At 38.3% G+C, this 16,984-nt stretch overlaps 1 protein-coding gene across 10 annotated transcripts in view; it reads right to left on the bottom strand.

Annotated features, from left to right (window-relative positions):
• The window catches only part of mast3b (microtubule associated serine/threonine kinase 3b), a 50,293-nt gene extending 33,309 nt beyond the window's left edge, over positions 1 to 16,984 (bottom strand). For 2 of the 10 annotated variants that reach the window (XM_039655557.2, XM_039655556.2), the window contains exons 1-5: positions 16,681 to 16,984; positions 10,793 to 10,879; positions 4,716 to 4,798; positions 830 to 905; positions 644 to 664 (exon numbers count right to left, since the gene is read on the bottom strand). In XM_039655557.2, coding sequence (XP_039511491.2) covers positions 644 to 664; positions 830 to 905; positions 4,716 to 4,798; positions 10,793 to 10,879; positions 16,681 to 16,724 — 311 coding nt within the window. In that variant the 5' untranslated portion in view covers positions 16,725 to 16,984. Of the gene's footprint in view, positions 1 to 643; positions 665 to 829; positions 906 to 4,715; positions 4,799 to 8,882; positions 9,323 to 10,792; positions 10,880 to 16,680 lie in introns of those variants that run through there. The other 8 variants (XM_039655562.2, XM_089124808.1, XM_039655555.2 and 5 more) reach the window with 7 other exon arrangements.

Genomic DNA, 16,984 nt, shown 5'->3' with positions numbered 1-16,984 from the left:
CTGCTGCTGCAAGTCATCTGCGTCAAAGTATGACATGTTATGCATTCAGAGATGCTCTTCTGCAGACCTAAGCTATAATAAGTGGTTATCTGGTTTACTGTTGACTTTCTATCAGCTCAACTTTCTCTGGCATCAACAAGGCATTTTCGAGGCTCACTGGATATTTACTCTTGTTCGGAACATTCTCTGTAAACCCTAGAGATGGTTGTGAGAGAAAATCCCAATAGATCAGCAGTTTCTGAAATATTCAGACCAGCCTGTCTGGCATCAACCACCATGCCACATTCAAAGTCACTTAAATCACCTTTCTTCCCTATTCTCATGCTCAGATTGAACATGTCTAAATGCATTGAGTTGCTGTCTTGTGATTAGCTGATTAGATACTTGCGTTTACAAGCAGTTCTACAGGTGTACCAAATAAAGTGTACTTATATAGATATAACTTTCCCAAGTGCATCATTTTTTTTTTAAAATGTCCATAAATGGAACAGTGTAGTACATGCCTAGTATAAGGGAATACATTGTGATGCATGGCAGCAATGCAAAACAATAACAGGTAGTGTCCAAAGAGTACAGAGTCACAGAAATAAATAAAAGGGATTAAGATTTGGCCAGATTATAGTTTGAAAAAGAGATTGGCTACCTGTCAGCTCGAGCCAGGTGGCTAAGAAGAAAAAAAGAGGGATGAAGAGAGAGAAAATAGGCAACAGACTTAGTAAGGTCTACAATATAGAAAGATCCATATGAGAATAAATGACTCAACTCTATATAATATGAACCCGACACTGACATTTTTCAAAACAAAAAAATATAAAGTGCGCTTGTCTACCTGCGGGCGAAAGGGAAGTTGAGAGAGCAAACAGCAGTGGACACATTTCGTGGGCTGTCCAGAGGGCTGCTGGCAGCTGGAATGGGAACAAGAGGAAATTTCAACAGAGCACACAGTGTTACGTAAGCGTCAGATGTTTCACAAATCAAACACTTCAGGACATTTATCCTCTTTTGTAACATATTACATGTGTCTGGTTCACTGTAAGGAGTCTAAAGTTGATGCGTGTCATTTTTTCAACATTTTTTAAGGTTGAAAAAATAAAATTTTTAAAGGTTGAAAAAATTACTCTAAAAAAAAAGTTTAGAGACAACGGTGCAATCAAAACTCTTAGTTTGAACAGCCATTTGGCAAAATTGACTTCACCAAAGACAAATGTTTTTGGACGGGACTACATGTTTGTCTGTGTTAGGAAAAAAAAAACAGCCATTGTTCTGTTTGTTCATGCAATCCTCTTAAAACGTGCCAAAATTACACCAAGATGTAATATTAAATAATTGGTTAGCTCTACTTAATGACTTAAAGTTAAATGTGAGCAGATTGTTCAGCAAACTGTTCCATTGGTTCGTAAACCAATCATTAGTTGATTTGTAAACAAATCATTAAAGGGATACTTCACCTCTGGAAAGATGAATATATATTTAAAATGGATTGTTTATGTAGAAAAAATGTGAAATTATTTTGGAATTTGGCGCTTTCTAGACTGAGAAAAGACAGAAAATGTATTTTTGACTCATGTGGATGAAAGACAACAACTCCCAGAATGCACTTGCTTTGCTGCCCTAGGAGGCCACACTTACCAGATACAGAGCACAGTAGATAAACAAGTCTAAGCTACTAGCGAGTCTCCATGATGAGTCTGCCCGGGATTTCGAGATCGCCCAAAATGTCCGGGATTCGGCTTTTGCGTTCTATATTCGCCATTCATTATGTTTACTGTGGCGAGAATAACGAGACTAGGACCGTGTGAGAACGGCGCGTGGCCGGTGGCGTGATTTACTGATGAGCGACACCTGGAAGACGCACCGGTCTCGTTTCTCAGGGAGGAGCGGGAATTTTCTTAGCAATGTTAAAACGCACATCAACCGATCACTTGTTTAGCGTTCATGTAAACACTACATTCAGATTCACCAGTTAGACTGAAACAAAGGTGTGCATGTAAACAATGAATGGCGACTGCAGAAAGCAAAAGCTGAATCCAGGACAATATTGTACGATCTCGACGGCTGGACATGTCAAGGAAAAAGAGGATGGTAACCCCTAGAACTCAGCTTTCTCCTACTAATGGCGCTTTTCCACTACACAGTACCAGATCGACTCAGCTCGCCTTTGTTTGGTTTTCCACTGTGTAAAAGTCGTACCTGTACCTGCTTTCGGGTACTTTTTTCAGTATCACCTCCGGCGAGGTTCTGAGCGAGCTAAGGTAAGCTGAGCTGGTACTAAAATGTGACGTGAAAAAAATGCCGACTGCTGATTGGTCGGAGAGAATCAGCACCATTCACTGCGTCATCATTGCACGCGCCAGATGGAGTATCCAGAATATCCCCGCCATTTTTAAATAGTTTGGCCAGAGATAGTTTCTAAACTTACTACTATTATTATTATTATGGCAACTCAAAAGAATACGCCTTGGTCAAACGAGGAGGAGCAGACTATCCTTTATTTGGTTGTCGAAGAGAGGATCCAGCGAGAACTTACTAGGGCAGCGAGGAATGAAAGGCGTCGCTATGACGACCGGGTACTATTTGTGGCGGTACTGTCGAGCCGAGTCAAGCTGGTACTGGTAATGGAAGTCTCTGGCCAAAAAGTCCTCCGATGACACAAAATGATGATTTTTTGCGTCATCTGAGGATTTTTTCTAGACAAAAAAATACATAAATCTCTTGTCTCAGGGGGTTATGAGGGTGGAAAGCACTGTAATTTGAAGATACTACAGGCTTCCTACTAATTCAAAACTTAAAGGTGCCTTCTGGAACTAAAAATCAAAAAATATTCCATATTCCATAACAGATGGGGGCAGTATACCTCCAGAAAATGTGTTGTGCCGCTGCCGCACGCACTCACGTCTTCAAACAACACAAACGAGTGCTGTTTTGCTCTCTTTCTCCGCATATTATTCAAATAATTTGACACGATAGTAAAAGGTCGGAAGACCACAGTTTCACGTGGAGCATTTGGAGATTTTTAGAGATCAGAGACTAAATGAACAACATCTCAACACTAAATGATGAAGACCGACTCATAGACGCCTGTCTCAAAAACAAGCTGTTGCATTTCGACGATATGGGAAAATAAAAGCCTGCAGGCTATTATTTTAAGTTTACGGTATTCGTTTTGTTCATATTACACTTTTATTGTTAGTTTGAATTAATTTGACAGACAGCATTCGCTGATGTTGATCAACCTAGCGAAATTCAGAGCTGCCAGCTCTCACGAATTCACCGTGAGACACATGCAATTAACACTTAGGAAGCAGGTTAGTTAAGCTCTCAGATTCTGTAAATTTTATTATGCAATTCAAACAATAAATACCGTTTTGGCGCTTGTACATGTTACACCAGAGATCCCTAGCGCACGTGAACCGATCATCTCTACTAGCTAATGGAAAAAGAACCCGAACACTGTTGAAAGATACAGTATGCTACAACTTACCAAAATGTATTCCTCATGCATAATGTCAACCAATCATTTTTTGAACTCTTCCCTGAACTGAAATGTAGTAATGGGCTGTATTTCCACACGACTGACATCAGGTTCAAGTATCGCTAGCGCGACTCACTCGTGTACTGCAGTTTGGCTGGTGGTAATGTTGCCCGGCCGCATACCGCCTCCCATGGCCGGAACTGGTATTACGACACCTACCGGGCCGGGGCTAGTCATTTAGCATGCTAATTTAGGTTTATATCTCGGCAGCACTATAACTTGTCAGTTTTTTAATTACATCATTGCACTTATTTCTTCTCATTCTTTTGATGCGTGTAGCTCATTTTTTTGGATATTTTTACCTCAATTATTACATATGCCACCTTTAAAGGGGATAATTCAGGATTTAGCATTAAGTTGATTTGAGATTCTGTTACTGATCCAGTTCTCGAGTTTAAGTCACTTAACTATATGATCTGGTCATTGTAGGGGAAGACTATTAGTGGAAAATTTGTGTCTTTTTCTTAGACAAAGCTATCATGCGGCTTCAGAAGACTTGAAATACAGTGCAAATTCATAAGAACTACTTTGTGCATTTCTGAATTTGATAGACAAGGTAACTAACAAACTGCTGTTGTGTAGAAAAGAGCTGCATATAGACCTTATGTAGCCTCGCCCCTTTTCAGTGCTGCGCTCGTTGTCTTTTGACTTCCGGTCTGCATTTTCACAGCGATCTTGCATAGGTATGAATGAACTGCTCATAAATAATTTCCCGGTCGACATTTGTTAAGACATCTGCTTTACAATGCTTATGATAAACATTACAATGCTCATGATAACTTTTGTTAACTCTACAATAAGTAAATCCACTTCACCAGCTAATTACTCTTCGACAGCGGTGCCATAGAAATATACAGAGCGACCGCGAAACCGGAAGTTCAAAGACAATATTCTAATGATTACGGCGCCCACGTTTCTCTGGTGCATAAGGTCTATAGGCTCTTAAAAATATTCGTTGGGTTCTGCACAACAATATACAGGATCTGATTTTTCACATTTACATTTTTTGGGTGAACTATTCCTTTAATTAAAAGTAAACCCTTGCTGGGATAGTAAGAGACATGAGGGTGAAGGAGTGTAGAGGGTTATGTTACTCCAGCCACATTAACAACTCAAAATGGTGACAGGCCAGCTCAATGACAGCTTTCCTAGTACGAGTGTAATGTGTCGGGGCGAGTGTTACCTGTGTGGGCGGACAGAGGAGAAAGCGGGCGGGTGGGCGATGGCGTTCCAACACCAAGGCTCTTTCTATTACTGCTGCGACAGCTGCAACACACAAACAAGAAGAGAGGGATTATTAAAAACCTTTCATCATAATCCAACCCAGCTTTGATTGCCAACGGCAAAGTTAATGAAAGAAAGTGACAAAGGATTTAATGATCAGCACACCATCAATAGTGTTACAACAATGCTGCTTTTTGTTTTTAAAATTAAATCTATGAGTAATTCTGAAACATCTGCACATCAGATATTGTGTCCTTTAACACAGCTGTCATTTGCATGACCCAAAAGAGTTAAAGGAGAAGTGTGTAGGTTTTAGCGACATGCTAAAGGTGCACTAAGGGCTCAGCCTAGGGCTGGGCGATATATCGAATATGTACGATGTATCGTTATATTTTTTGAAACGATATGGAATGAGGCAATACCGTTTATATCGATACAGTAGTTTGATATGAGCACATCTGAAAAATAGCGGAGGTTGCAGTGTGAGCTGCTGCAGTGAAAGTAGCTAGGCTACGTAGTACAATTTGTCCTAAACATGACACAAGCTTATATTAATTGCGTCAAAATCACTTTGATATAGTTAACAAGTTTAAGGCAGCTTGCCGCCCTGTCAAATGCTCTGACAGACACTGTTGCTGACTGACAGATATACTTGCGCTGTTAAATGCGTTTGAGATGTGGTGCTTTCCTCAGTGCTCAACTTACATTTCACATATTCTCCATCTGTAAATGTTAGAAAGTAAAGCAAATATGTCCATTTCACAACAAATATGTCCATGTCAGAAGAGGACGAGCTTCTGCAAGTGAATCTCCGCTAAAATTCATGCTTCCTTGTACGAGCGCCGGCGCGCGAATAGTACTACGTAGTACGCAATAATTCTGACTAAAATAAACATATTGCTAAAATATTTGTTGTTGGAGAAAATAAATGTGCCATATGTGGAATTTTAAACCTACAAGTATATATTTTTAATGAAAGTGATTTTAATGGGGTAATCAAATGCAGGCTAATATAATTAGTTTGTGCTTTTGTTTTTGTTTTTATTTTCATTTTTAGTTTAGCTTTTAGTCAATATAAAAACAAAAGCTTTTTGCACATAATATATTGCATAGCCTATATTATATTTGATTCCATATCCTTCAATATCAACATTGTTTGTAGGATATCATTGGGCCGAATGTGAATATATATATATATTAGGGGTGGCACGGTTCACGAAACCAACGGTTCGGTTTGTATCACGGTTTTAGGGTCACGGTTTTCGGTTCTGTACGGTTCTTGTTATTTTTTTCTTTTAATCTTTAACACTCCAGAAATGTACTTCAGCATGTGATATATAGCTTAATTATCCACACTTTAGGATACAGTATAAAAAAATGATATTCAATTTTGCAAGAGAGAAGACATTGACATGCTTTTCGTTTATTTGGCAAAAAAAGGAGAATGTGTCACTATGTCTACAAGAACTTGTGCATTTTTATCACACAAATCTTATTTACACAAAGAAATTAACTTGCATTTATCCACTGCCAACTTTTGTAGCTCTTACAAAAATTCTATCTTTTAAAAGAAAAAAAGAGGAACTCTTAAAACACTGTCTTTAATGAATAAGTCAATATACAACCTCATTGCCTATAATTAGGCTATAGCAATAGCAAAGGCCATAAACATAAAGTTAAACATAAGTTCAACCTCAACACAAAAGACAGTACCAACAATGCTTCTATTCCCAGAGAGTGAGGGTACTTTTTTTTCACTGGAAATTAAAGTGCAGGATTTGGAAACATTTGACTGAAGCTCTTATCTAAACATAAAGTGCCGTTATATTAAAATATCATAACATGAAATCCCACACACTGGATTAATACCATAGACTTATACTGGCGCATCCTCCAACTCCCTCATCTCTCCCACTTGCCATTTCTCCGCGTGCCGTGACCTGCAGCGCTCCATACTCCACTTTTACTGGCTTGTTTACTAACTTGAACTGGCGCTGCACATAGCGATCGGTAATGACATCAAATACCGCGAAAGTGATTGAAAAGCATACAGAGCCGTCGCTCTCGCACTAGTTTGATGTTATTCACCGGTCGCTCTGTGCAGCGCCGGTCCAAACTTGTCACGCGAAAAGAAAACACACGTCACATACGGGCACGAGGCTGCATTGCGCATGCGTCGAACCGTGCAACGCACACACGCTCCGAACCGAGACAAGCGAACCGAACGGTTCTGGTGTTTTTTCATGTACCGTGCCACCCCTAATATATATATATATATATATATATATATTTTTTTTTTTTTAATATAAAGATTTTCTTTATCTAAATAGAAAACGTAGAAAGTACCGAGATATATATCGTATATCGCCATTTGACCAAAAAATATCGAGATATGATTTTTTGGCCATATCGCCCAGCCCTAGCTCAGCCCACTGCTCACTCCTCCCTTTCGAAGAAGCTACGGTGGCTAAAACGGGACAAACATTTCGTCGTCTGAGACAGCAGAGAACAGCCAGAGCAAGCCAAGAGTGTGTAACATTGTCACTGTTTCTATACCACAGTCCATTATAAACCACATCATCGATAAAGTTTACAAAGCCATGGTCAGGTGAGGATCAAGGGTCTTAATATATAATATAATAACAGTAATCAGCTGATTGTCTCACAAACGTAACCAGCACATTTCTCCCCACACAGCAAATAATACAGCGTGAAACAAAGCAACTATATATTTTTTTCTAAATCAACGAGTCCGCATGAGAGCAAAGGTGCGCACGGCAAAAACGACGATTGTAACAGCGCGTGCGCCTCCGCATCCCCTAGACACCATTTACTACACACAATAGGCTTTTTTCTCTGATTTTGAAAACTCTTTGCCATCGACTTATAATTCTTCCAAGATCGATTCCTGTAACATACTGTTTTACGGTCAATGACAAAAGGACTACTCGGCTGTCTCACGAACGTAACCAGCACATTTATCCCCACATACCAAAGCCATAACATAGCAAGGGAGAGGAACGAAGTTACATGAAACAATCCAACTACATATTTTACACCACTGACAAGGAAAAAAATCACTATGGCTAGCTTCTAGCTTTCTAATGCTTCTCTTTCAAGGTAGTGACGAAACTGTAGCGCTGTTTGTTCGCTGTCAGCTACGGTAAACATGACACAATATGTCAAACTTCATAGAAGTGGGTGCCCACAGTCATGTAGATATAAATGTCTCATTCTAAGGTAATAAAAACATTACGGTTTATTAAGGAAGTTCTTTATAAACCACTGAAAACATTGCATTTCTGTTGAAGGTGCTATGAGTAGGTTTTTACTTTAAAAACATCTTTAAGATAGAGTCTTTGTTTGTACATTTATGAGCCAACCATAATGTATTAGAAAGAATAACACCTTGACTGTCCACCACAGTTGTCTCGATCAGCCTGTAGTCTCAATTGTTTGTGAAGGAGTCGGGTCCGAATTGACGTGAAAATTCACAAAATATGACATCACGCGTTCTCTTCTACTTTTGGGCTTTCATTCATACGGCAGCCATTAGTAAGCAGTGGCAATCGCTAGGAGTAGTGTTGGACTCTGCGGACGGAAAGAAGCGACCAGCCTCCAGCACAATCCAGATACCCACTGAAACTCTTAAGTTAAAAAAAAAGCCGCCAACGAGAGTGCGCACAGAGTGACTGGCTGCAGTTTCTCTATCAGCCACTGGTGTCAGTAATGGTAAGAAATTTCAAACGCTCCTTTAATAAATGCTCCAATTTTTTACACATTACACCTTTAAGTTGTACTGTGTCCCTTTCTCTCCCAAAAGCTCTTGCAGAATCATGCATTGCACCTTCATCTCGAGCTAGTCTGCAGCTACAGAGGTTTATCAATGCATAAATATATGCGACCATCGATAGCTCGAAATCAAGGTTTAGATACAGCCAAGCCAACAGTTTTCAAATCCTTACTCTATTATAGTGCGTCATACTTGAAGACACGATACTACGACGCACACTGTTTTGAGACACAACAACAGCATAAACGTTACATTAATCGACCAAGAAACGCCTAAAAGTTGTGCAAGTTCAAAGCTTTCCAATGTGTCATCTCGTTTAATGTTGCATGTTACCTTTTGGATCGCTTGAGCATCACGCCCGTAACAAAATGAGCTTTGCTGCTGCCAGGCAACGCGCTCCAGGAACTTGGATCAGACATAATCGCACGACCAGAGTCTCAACCGTCCAAGCAACACCGAGCAACAGAACCCGAATGAAGAGTCCGACTCGTACGGGAGACTGCGTCTGACTCGCAGCGGTTCATCTCTGTTCTTTGTGTGGCACGCTGCTGTTTGCCTGCCTGGACTCGCCGTGCAACTTCGTAAAAGTTTAGACGTTCACATTCTGTTGAAAGCACCTTCCGATACCGTCTAGAGCTAGCAGCAAGTTAATTAAATACTTTTCAAAATGCGACCTCCATCGGATAACAGGAGCCAGCCCATGTTTGAGAGTAAGATCTAAGAAGATGCTGTGTTGATGTTGTTTCTCTGGTGTTGTCGATTGATTGCCGGGTGATACGCTTGGGATGTACCATCTCGCTGCGAAGATGGGGAGAGAAGTCTAAGCAGAGGCTCTGACTAAAACGTTTTGACCGATAGCATAAACAAGACTTTTGTTATTTGTCGAAAAAATATTTAGTTTCCACATTCCAAATATATATTTTACACGTTTAATGAAAAAGATGAAGCAACAGCGAAACTTAAAGATGGTATGACCTAACGTAAATGTGTCACCAGTGACGTTTAATCAGCACGAGCTGGTCAAAATAATAGAGCATCAAATAAATAATATATAATTCAATACATTACACATTTGAGGTAATATAATCTGATGGTTCGTGAGGGAAACGTTTGTGAGTTAAATGAAAAGTTAGTAAAAACATAAAATACATAAAATACATAGGCCTAATTAAAACAATAGACATTAAAATGTGTTTGAAAGACAAAAGCCTTCCAAAGACAAATGAAGTACTTGGTGATAACTCAAATAATAATGTATGTGTTTGTCGGGAGATAATTCAATATACAATGTTGAGAAAACACTCATTAAAGGTAAACATATTTTTGTAAATCCATTGGTCAGATGCGTTGTGGCATCTCCATTTTCCATGTAAACTAAATTAAGCCAACTGACTAGAGGCTGGGGTCTCCGTGTGCAATTTCACAAAACTAGAAGACTTTCTATATATAAAAGCATTATGCTTTTTTTAAGAAATAAAAATAAAAATTTAAAATATGAAAAACAATAATTAGGGAGAATCAATCAATTATGAAAGATTTAGACCTACTGCATTGTATGAATATAATCATGTATTGTAATTGTAAAAAATAAAAAGTAACTGTAGTCTGATTACAAAGGTTTTAAAGTGTAATATGTAATCTAATTACAAGTACTTTATTTTTAGAATTGGGTTATGTAACACATTTAACAGTTTTAAATAAAAGCTTTTTGTTTATCATTTATCATATTTTTATTTTGTCATAGAAATCTTCTACATTGTTGCACGTTAAGATACCTAACCTTTTGGTCCATTGACATAAAATCTTCACGAGAGGTAGTCAAAATAGATAATCGAATAGACTATATAATGTAAATATACATTATAGTCAAGCCTGTTTCATATAGTAAGAAATATATATATTACATGTGATTTCGAATTATAATTAAATAATTCTCTCATACTACATAATATTGTCTTAATGAATGGGATTTTAAAATACATAGTATTAATATCAGCTAGTAGACAGTCATGCGGGTGCAATGTACAAGGGCAAAACACGTATGGTGCTTTTGGTGTCCATATGTGTATGATGTCATGAATCATACACATATGATATGACATGAGCTTTACATTTAGATATGAGTATAAAAAAAAAATCAAAAGATGTCTTGGTCATGCTGACGAACTGGAGACAGTTCTGCCTCTCTGCAGGACCGGCGCAGGTTTATGTAATGTTTTTGGCTTGTGAAGCGGCTGTCTTACCTCCAGGGATGAAGAGATTGTAAAGGACTGCAGGGGCTGGCTGGACTGCATGGACTCAGGATGATGGGGCTCTGGCTGGGTGACAAACTGAAAAGCAAGACACGTTTACATGCATTAGCGCTCTGACTAAGTGCATGTAGACTGTATTTCTGTTGGTGTTTCTTAATGCTCTGGGCAGCAAATCAAAGTGTTTAAAGGGATAATTCACCCAAAAATGAAAATAAGCCCATGATTTACTCACACTTAAGCCATTCTAGATGTATATGACAATCTTTTTTCAGACGAACACAATCGGAGTTATATTAAAAAATGTCCTGTCTCTTCCAAGCTTGATAATGGCAGTGAATGGCTGTATGTCTTTGGAAGTCCATCAAATCTCATCTATTCTATCCGGGGGTTGATAAAGGCCTTCTGAAGTAAAGCGATGTATTCGTGTAGAAAAAATGTCAATTTTTAAAAGGGTGGTTGATTATGATTCCACTTTTCTAACTTTAGTTAGTGAGCAATGTTGCTGTTTAAGCATAAACAACATCTGCAAAGTTACAACGCTCAAAGCAAAGGAAGATATTTGCTTTTAAAGAAATCGTTTTTTTAAGGACTACAATAAACGGCTGGTATGGACTACACGACATTCCTCACGGGTTAGTGACATTACCAACCCTATAATTTACATAAACTCCGCCCCCGGGAACACGCAATCAATGTTGAGATGAGGAAGAGTTAGTGTAGAAGAGCACATTTGTGAGTCAGCTCAAACTGTAGCATCCGTCTTTTCACTTGCAATAGAATATATTTAAATGGTAACTAAACCCCTGGTCAGAGCCTGACTCCACCCACTGGCAATATTTGAAAAATGCTGGAAAAGTGGGCAGAGCCCAGCGGAGGGGGGCGTGCACCTGAGACGCATCTCTTTGTATGGAACTTGCCTACGTCACCAACAACCGCTGTGTCACGTACCACCGCAAACATCCAATAGGAAAATTCAACTGCAGTAGCCACCGTTCAACCTGAAGAGGGCAGCACTAAGACGTTTTTACACCATATATTGTAGAAATAGAACACTTTATAAACAAATGCCAAAAAAGTTTCTCGAATCAATGACTGGTATTAGTAAAGATCCATTCTTACAGATCATTAACTAAAAAAAGTTGGTTTAGTGTTTAGTTACTCTTTAAATAACGAGCGATTTTATAGATTATCCTGACAGAATATGCTAATTAAAGATAGTTCAGCAACATAAATTTATCAACTAACCATTCAGAGACGCCCTGTTGCATTCTACGTGTTGTCACTTCTTGTTGAGTATCTCCATCTTTGTCTGATGCCGGTTTAAACATAAAAGGCAGAACAGTTTCTGACATTTAAGTGCATCTGCGTAATCGGAGCTGCTAACGCACAAGCTCTTGAAGCTCCGCCCCCTGTGCCGGGAGCAGCAGCTCATTTGCATTTAAAGGGCCAGGCACAAAAACGGTGCGTTTTTGCTCCCCCTCAACTTTAAAATGCTGCAATATCTGCAGGGTATTTTAAGCAAAAACTTCACATCTCTGGGGACATGAGACATTTATTTTACATCTTGTGAAAAGTGCATTATACCACCCCTTTAAAATTTTGTTGACTAAAATAATTAGCTTCCAGGAGACGACTGTATGCAGCGATTTACGCTTGAACTTGACGCACAATGTAATGACGAACACGGTTGACCAGTCTTGTTAGTTTGAACCGCGAGAGGCTCCAATTGCCGTCATTACATTGTGCGTCAAGTTCAAGTGTTACGCTTTTGGCGTAAATTGATGCGTACGGCCATCTGCCGGAAGCTATTTTGGCCGATAAAGTTTTAAATATGGATATTTGTCTTACACGAAGGCATCGCTTTACTTCAGAAGGTCTCTATTAACCCCCGGAGACGAGTGGAGCACTTAAATCATGAATAGATTTAATGGTCTTCCAAAGACATACAGCCATTCACTGCCATTATGAAGCTTGGAAGAGCCAGGACATTTTTTCAAAAAACTCCAATTGTATTCGTCTGAAAGAAGAATGTCATACAACTAGGATGGCTTCAGGGTGAGTAAATTATGGGCTAATTTTAATTTTTGGGTAACTTTCCCTTTAAGGGATTAGTTGGAATCATGGTGCTGCGAAACAAATGCACAAATGAATGAATGAAATATGAACAGGGACTTTGAAAAGGCCATATTAAAGCTGCTGTAAGCAATTCAAAGTTTTGCCCGATAAGGCATATTTGAATTTTTTTTATAAATTGTAAATATATTATAATTAGGGCTGTGCAACAATCTTCAGTGTCTGAAATAATTATGCAGATTTGGTGCTCATAAAAACATGTCTTATTACTGTGAATGTTGAAATCAGCTGTGTTGCTTAATATTTTTGAAGATGTTGTTTTTTGATAAAAGAACATATTTGAAATAGAAATCTTTTGCAACATTAAATGTTTTTATTCTCACTTTTGATTAATTTAATTTAGTTATGTCCTTGCTGAATAAAAGTATTCATTCGTACTAACCCCAAACTTTTGAAAGGTGTTCTGAGAAATCACATTTGTCTCTGTGACAGCTCTAAGGTTTTGTAAACAGTAAAAGAAAAATCTGAGCATGGCCTGCACTTTTTTTTAGCCAATCAGCAACCTTGGAAATTCTTTGGTGTGCTGACATGTCTTTGGGGGTGTGGTTGTGGACGTAGACAGTGTATTTTAGGGGTCGTTTACACGACACTGTTTTCAACTAAAAACAGATTTTTTTATGCGTTTTGGCCGTTCATTTATACGACAACAGTGTTTTGGGGACTTGAAAACACAAACTTTTGAAAACGAAATTCAAATTGCACATTTTTGAAAACACTACTATTATTGTCTCAGTGACGTCTCGGTGACATCATGTGCATGCATATTGTACAACTACTGGCCTGCATGCATAGGCCTACCAGTAATACAGATTTTTTCGTTGTTTTTTGCGAATACATGTAAGCGGGAAAGTTTTGATAATGCTGTTATCTGTACACAAACGAAAACCTTTTCCTTTTATGCGTTTTGGCTATTTATTTAATTTTGACTATTTTATTTATGTCAATGGTGTTTTGGGGGCCTGAATATGTAAACTACTTTTTGAAATGGTGGCGTCATGTGCATGAGCATTACAGAGTAACATTGCCAACTACTGGCCTGGCAGCAGCATTTTTTGTTGTTGTTGCGTATTTTTGTGAACGGGGTCGTTTTGACAACACGGTCGCTTTTACGCAAAAAACAAAGCATAGTTTTCAGTTTTTAGAATTTCGTGTAAACACATTGTTGAATCCATACTTGTACCAGTAGACTGACAAAGGTTAGTAGGATATCAAACATCAATTACAGCATCTTTAAACAACATCATTTCCACAAGCAATGGAAAATGTCAGACAATGAGATGAAATGCATCATGTATGGTGAAGTAATACATGACACATGATTAAAATAATCAGAGATTTAACAGCATGTGAATTGGATTATTAAGTAGGGTTCTAGCTGCATAAAATCATTATATAATCTCAAATTTCCACTGTTTTTGTCAACAATTTTCAGTCTGGTCCTGCGGGTGGCAGGTGTTTTCCAGAGATAAAGTTTAATATGTAAGCTTCAAAGTAATTTACTGTTTGCCACCATGAATTTCAGTTCCACAAAATGCATTAGTGGCATCAAGACAAAACCATTAACTGCAAGGAGCACAATTTCTCAGCTGATGACAACATTGAATGGCATTCAATGTTGTCATCAGCTGAGTATAGCCTAAAACATATTCAGGCTAACCCGACCAGACTAAATGGAGCAAATCAAAATAGACATGAGGCTTGTTGTTGAGGCAGAAGCCAGTTTAGACAGGTATTGATGATGAGGGTAAAATGTGCTGTTTTAGTACTGGCCATTCTAAATTATTCCCTGAAGTGCTCCGGTCAAACTTTGATGAACAAATGAGTATTTTGGTGATCAAAAAGCTAACTGGACTGTTAGATATGTGTGACTGTACAAATAGGGCTGCCACCGTCTGGCAGTTTGTATATGCTCACCACCGCAACAGATAGCAACGAGCGCTGTGGAAGTGTGAAGATGTTGTCATGGTGAAGAGAGAAAACTGGAGAAGACCCAACTGTGAATACTACCCCCCTGCGCTCAACAATCTGATGTTATGCCGCTTTCAACCATTCTCTGTTTCATTTGCCTTCAGAATACGCAGTGTTCGATAAAACACACAATTCAAACAGCTTTGTCTCTTCTTACAGATCTGATGCAGTGCTTTTGGAACCCAAAGCAGAAAATCCCTACAAATCAGCAGTAATCCTCAGTCATATTTGGTTGTGCTTTTGCTGAAGGAAGGCTCCGGATGTGGGCTCCTACACACAGTGGGTTGTGGGGTCGGCTATATTCACTCCAAGCCCAGAGTGGGAGGACAGGGTTGGAAAGCTGCAGTGATCATGTTGAAGGCAGGCAGAAGCAAGTGTCAGAAAAGCAGCAAAACATTGCGAGAACGATACGGATGCGATAAGGAGAGTGTCAGAACACAACACTCAGACTTGTGTTCTCACTCATAGTAGGATCCTGAACATGTGATTATAGAGTTCAATATAGAAAGCACATCTGGAACTCTAAACGTGGAATGATTCCAATAAAAAAAGTCACTGTAGTGAAGATGATTCCATGTAACCTGAGTATGCAATGGCAATGTACAATATTGTTAAATTTACTGTAAAAAACATGGTTTTTAAAAATTACTAAATCAAATACGGTAACAACAAGTGGGCCTATAGACCGCCAATACTTGTGCACAGTGCCATGCACACAAACATAAACAACATACAGTGTAACCTCTCTCTAAAAAAAAAAGAAATATGCAAGAAAAAAATAAAATAAGATTAGATGCGAAGCATTACGCATCATATTTTTTGCTGTTTTTCTAGCCCGATCTTATGCAAGTGCGTTTCTATAGGCCTACCACAAATTTTATTTCTCGTGAAATTTATTCGCCAAAAATAGTTAACGCAGTTTTCATGTGCATTGCAATCCTACAGTGCATAGCAATATGCACGCAAATGGTTTTCATGTAAATTGTAAGGCAACTTATGTTCTTTTAATTTCATTTTACTATAAAAGTATTGTGTGTGTGTATATATATATGTGTGTGTGTATGTATATGTATAGGTAGGTAAGGTATACATTGTCATTTTATACAGTAATTTATAAATATACCTCGATAAACATACATTTTAAAGTATTTTACTGTAATGCTACATGTATTGTGCAATTAAATATTGCCTATTATAACTTTTTTTTTGTAAAGATACAGTTAACCAAATCAAATTTTTCTTTTTCAAATTTAAAGTTTACATTACAACAGTGTACAAACATATAGCTGAAGAAGCCATGGACAAATAAACATTTTGTTGTTAATCATATCACATTTAACAGGCTTCTAGGTCTAAACACAATCCTTTCTGTGTTGTTGAATAGCCTATTGCGCATTGAAACAAAAGAAAATGTTTCTCGCTAAAAAAAAAACAAACAACAAACATTTATCTCCATAATGGAGTATTTTAACCTTTAATGTAAACACATCGCTTAATGTTGAATCGTAGGCTGTCCCATATATCCAGCGCAGTATTTTCTTCCGTAAAGCAAACACTACATTTTTCAGCGCCACATTTTTCAATACTTGTACTTGACCGTTTAATTTACAACAATACCAAACATAAAAAAACACAGAAATCGAAGAGAATATACGTTTGGTTTTTGTAAAATTTCGCAGCTCTACTGTCTCTCACAACAGTTCCGATGGGGTTTCCCCCATCGCAAGTACAAAATTCATCACCAACATTTGAATAGCGAAAAGAATATTTGAGCTTACTCTAAAGTGAGGGAGGGAATTTTCAGCTTGTCTCTCCTCTTCATCTTTAAGAAGCCCTTGAAGCACGATCAGGTGAAAATAAACCTTGTCTCAGATCTCACGCGAGACCACACAAAGTGCCCACTGTTTACACATCGTCGTTTAACATCTGCCAAACGACAGCTTGAGGTATTCTGTTGTACTAGTGCAGATACTCCGTTAAAATAGACAGATTCTCAAGGAACACTTTTGGTTGAAGTGATGTCATGCTTCTAAACGAAAGTGACTCTGGTGGTAGGCAGAGAGCGAATGAGAGATGATTTAG

This window comes from Pimephales promelas, chromosome 21, assembly GCF_988280905.1.
Source record: "Pimephales promelas chromosome 21, fPimPro1.hap1.1, whole genome shotgun sequence".
Classification (NCBI taxonomy): Eukaryota; Metazoa; Chordata; class Actinopteri; order Cypriniformes; family Leuciscidae; genus Pimephales; species Pimephales promelas.
This window is presented reverse-complemented; position numbering and strand designations above follow the sequence as displayed.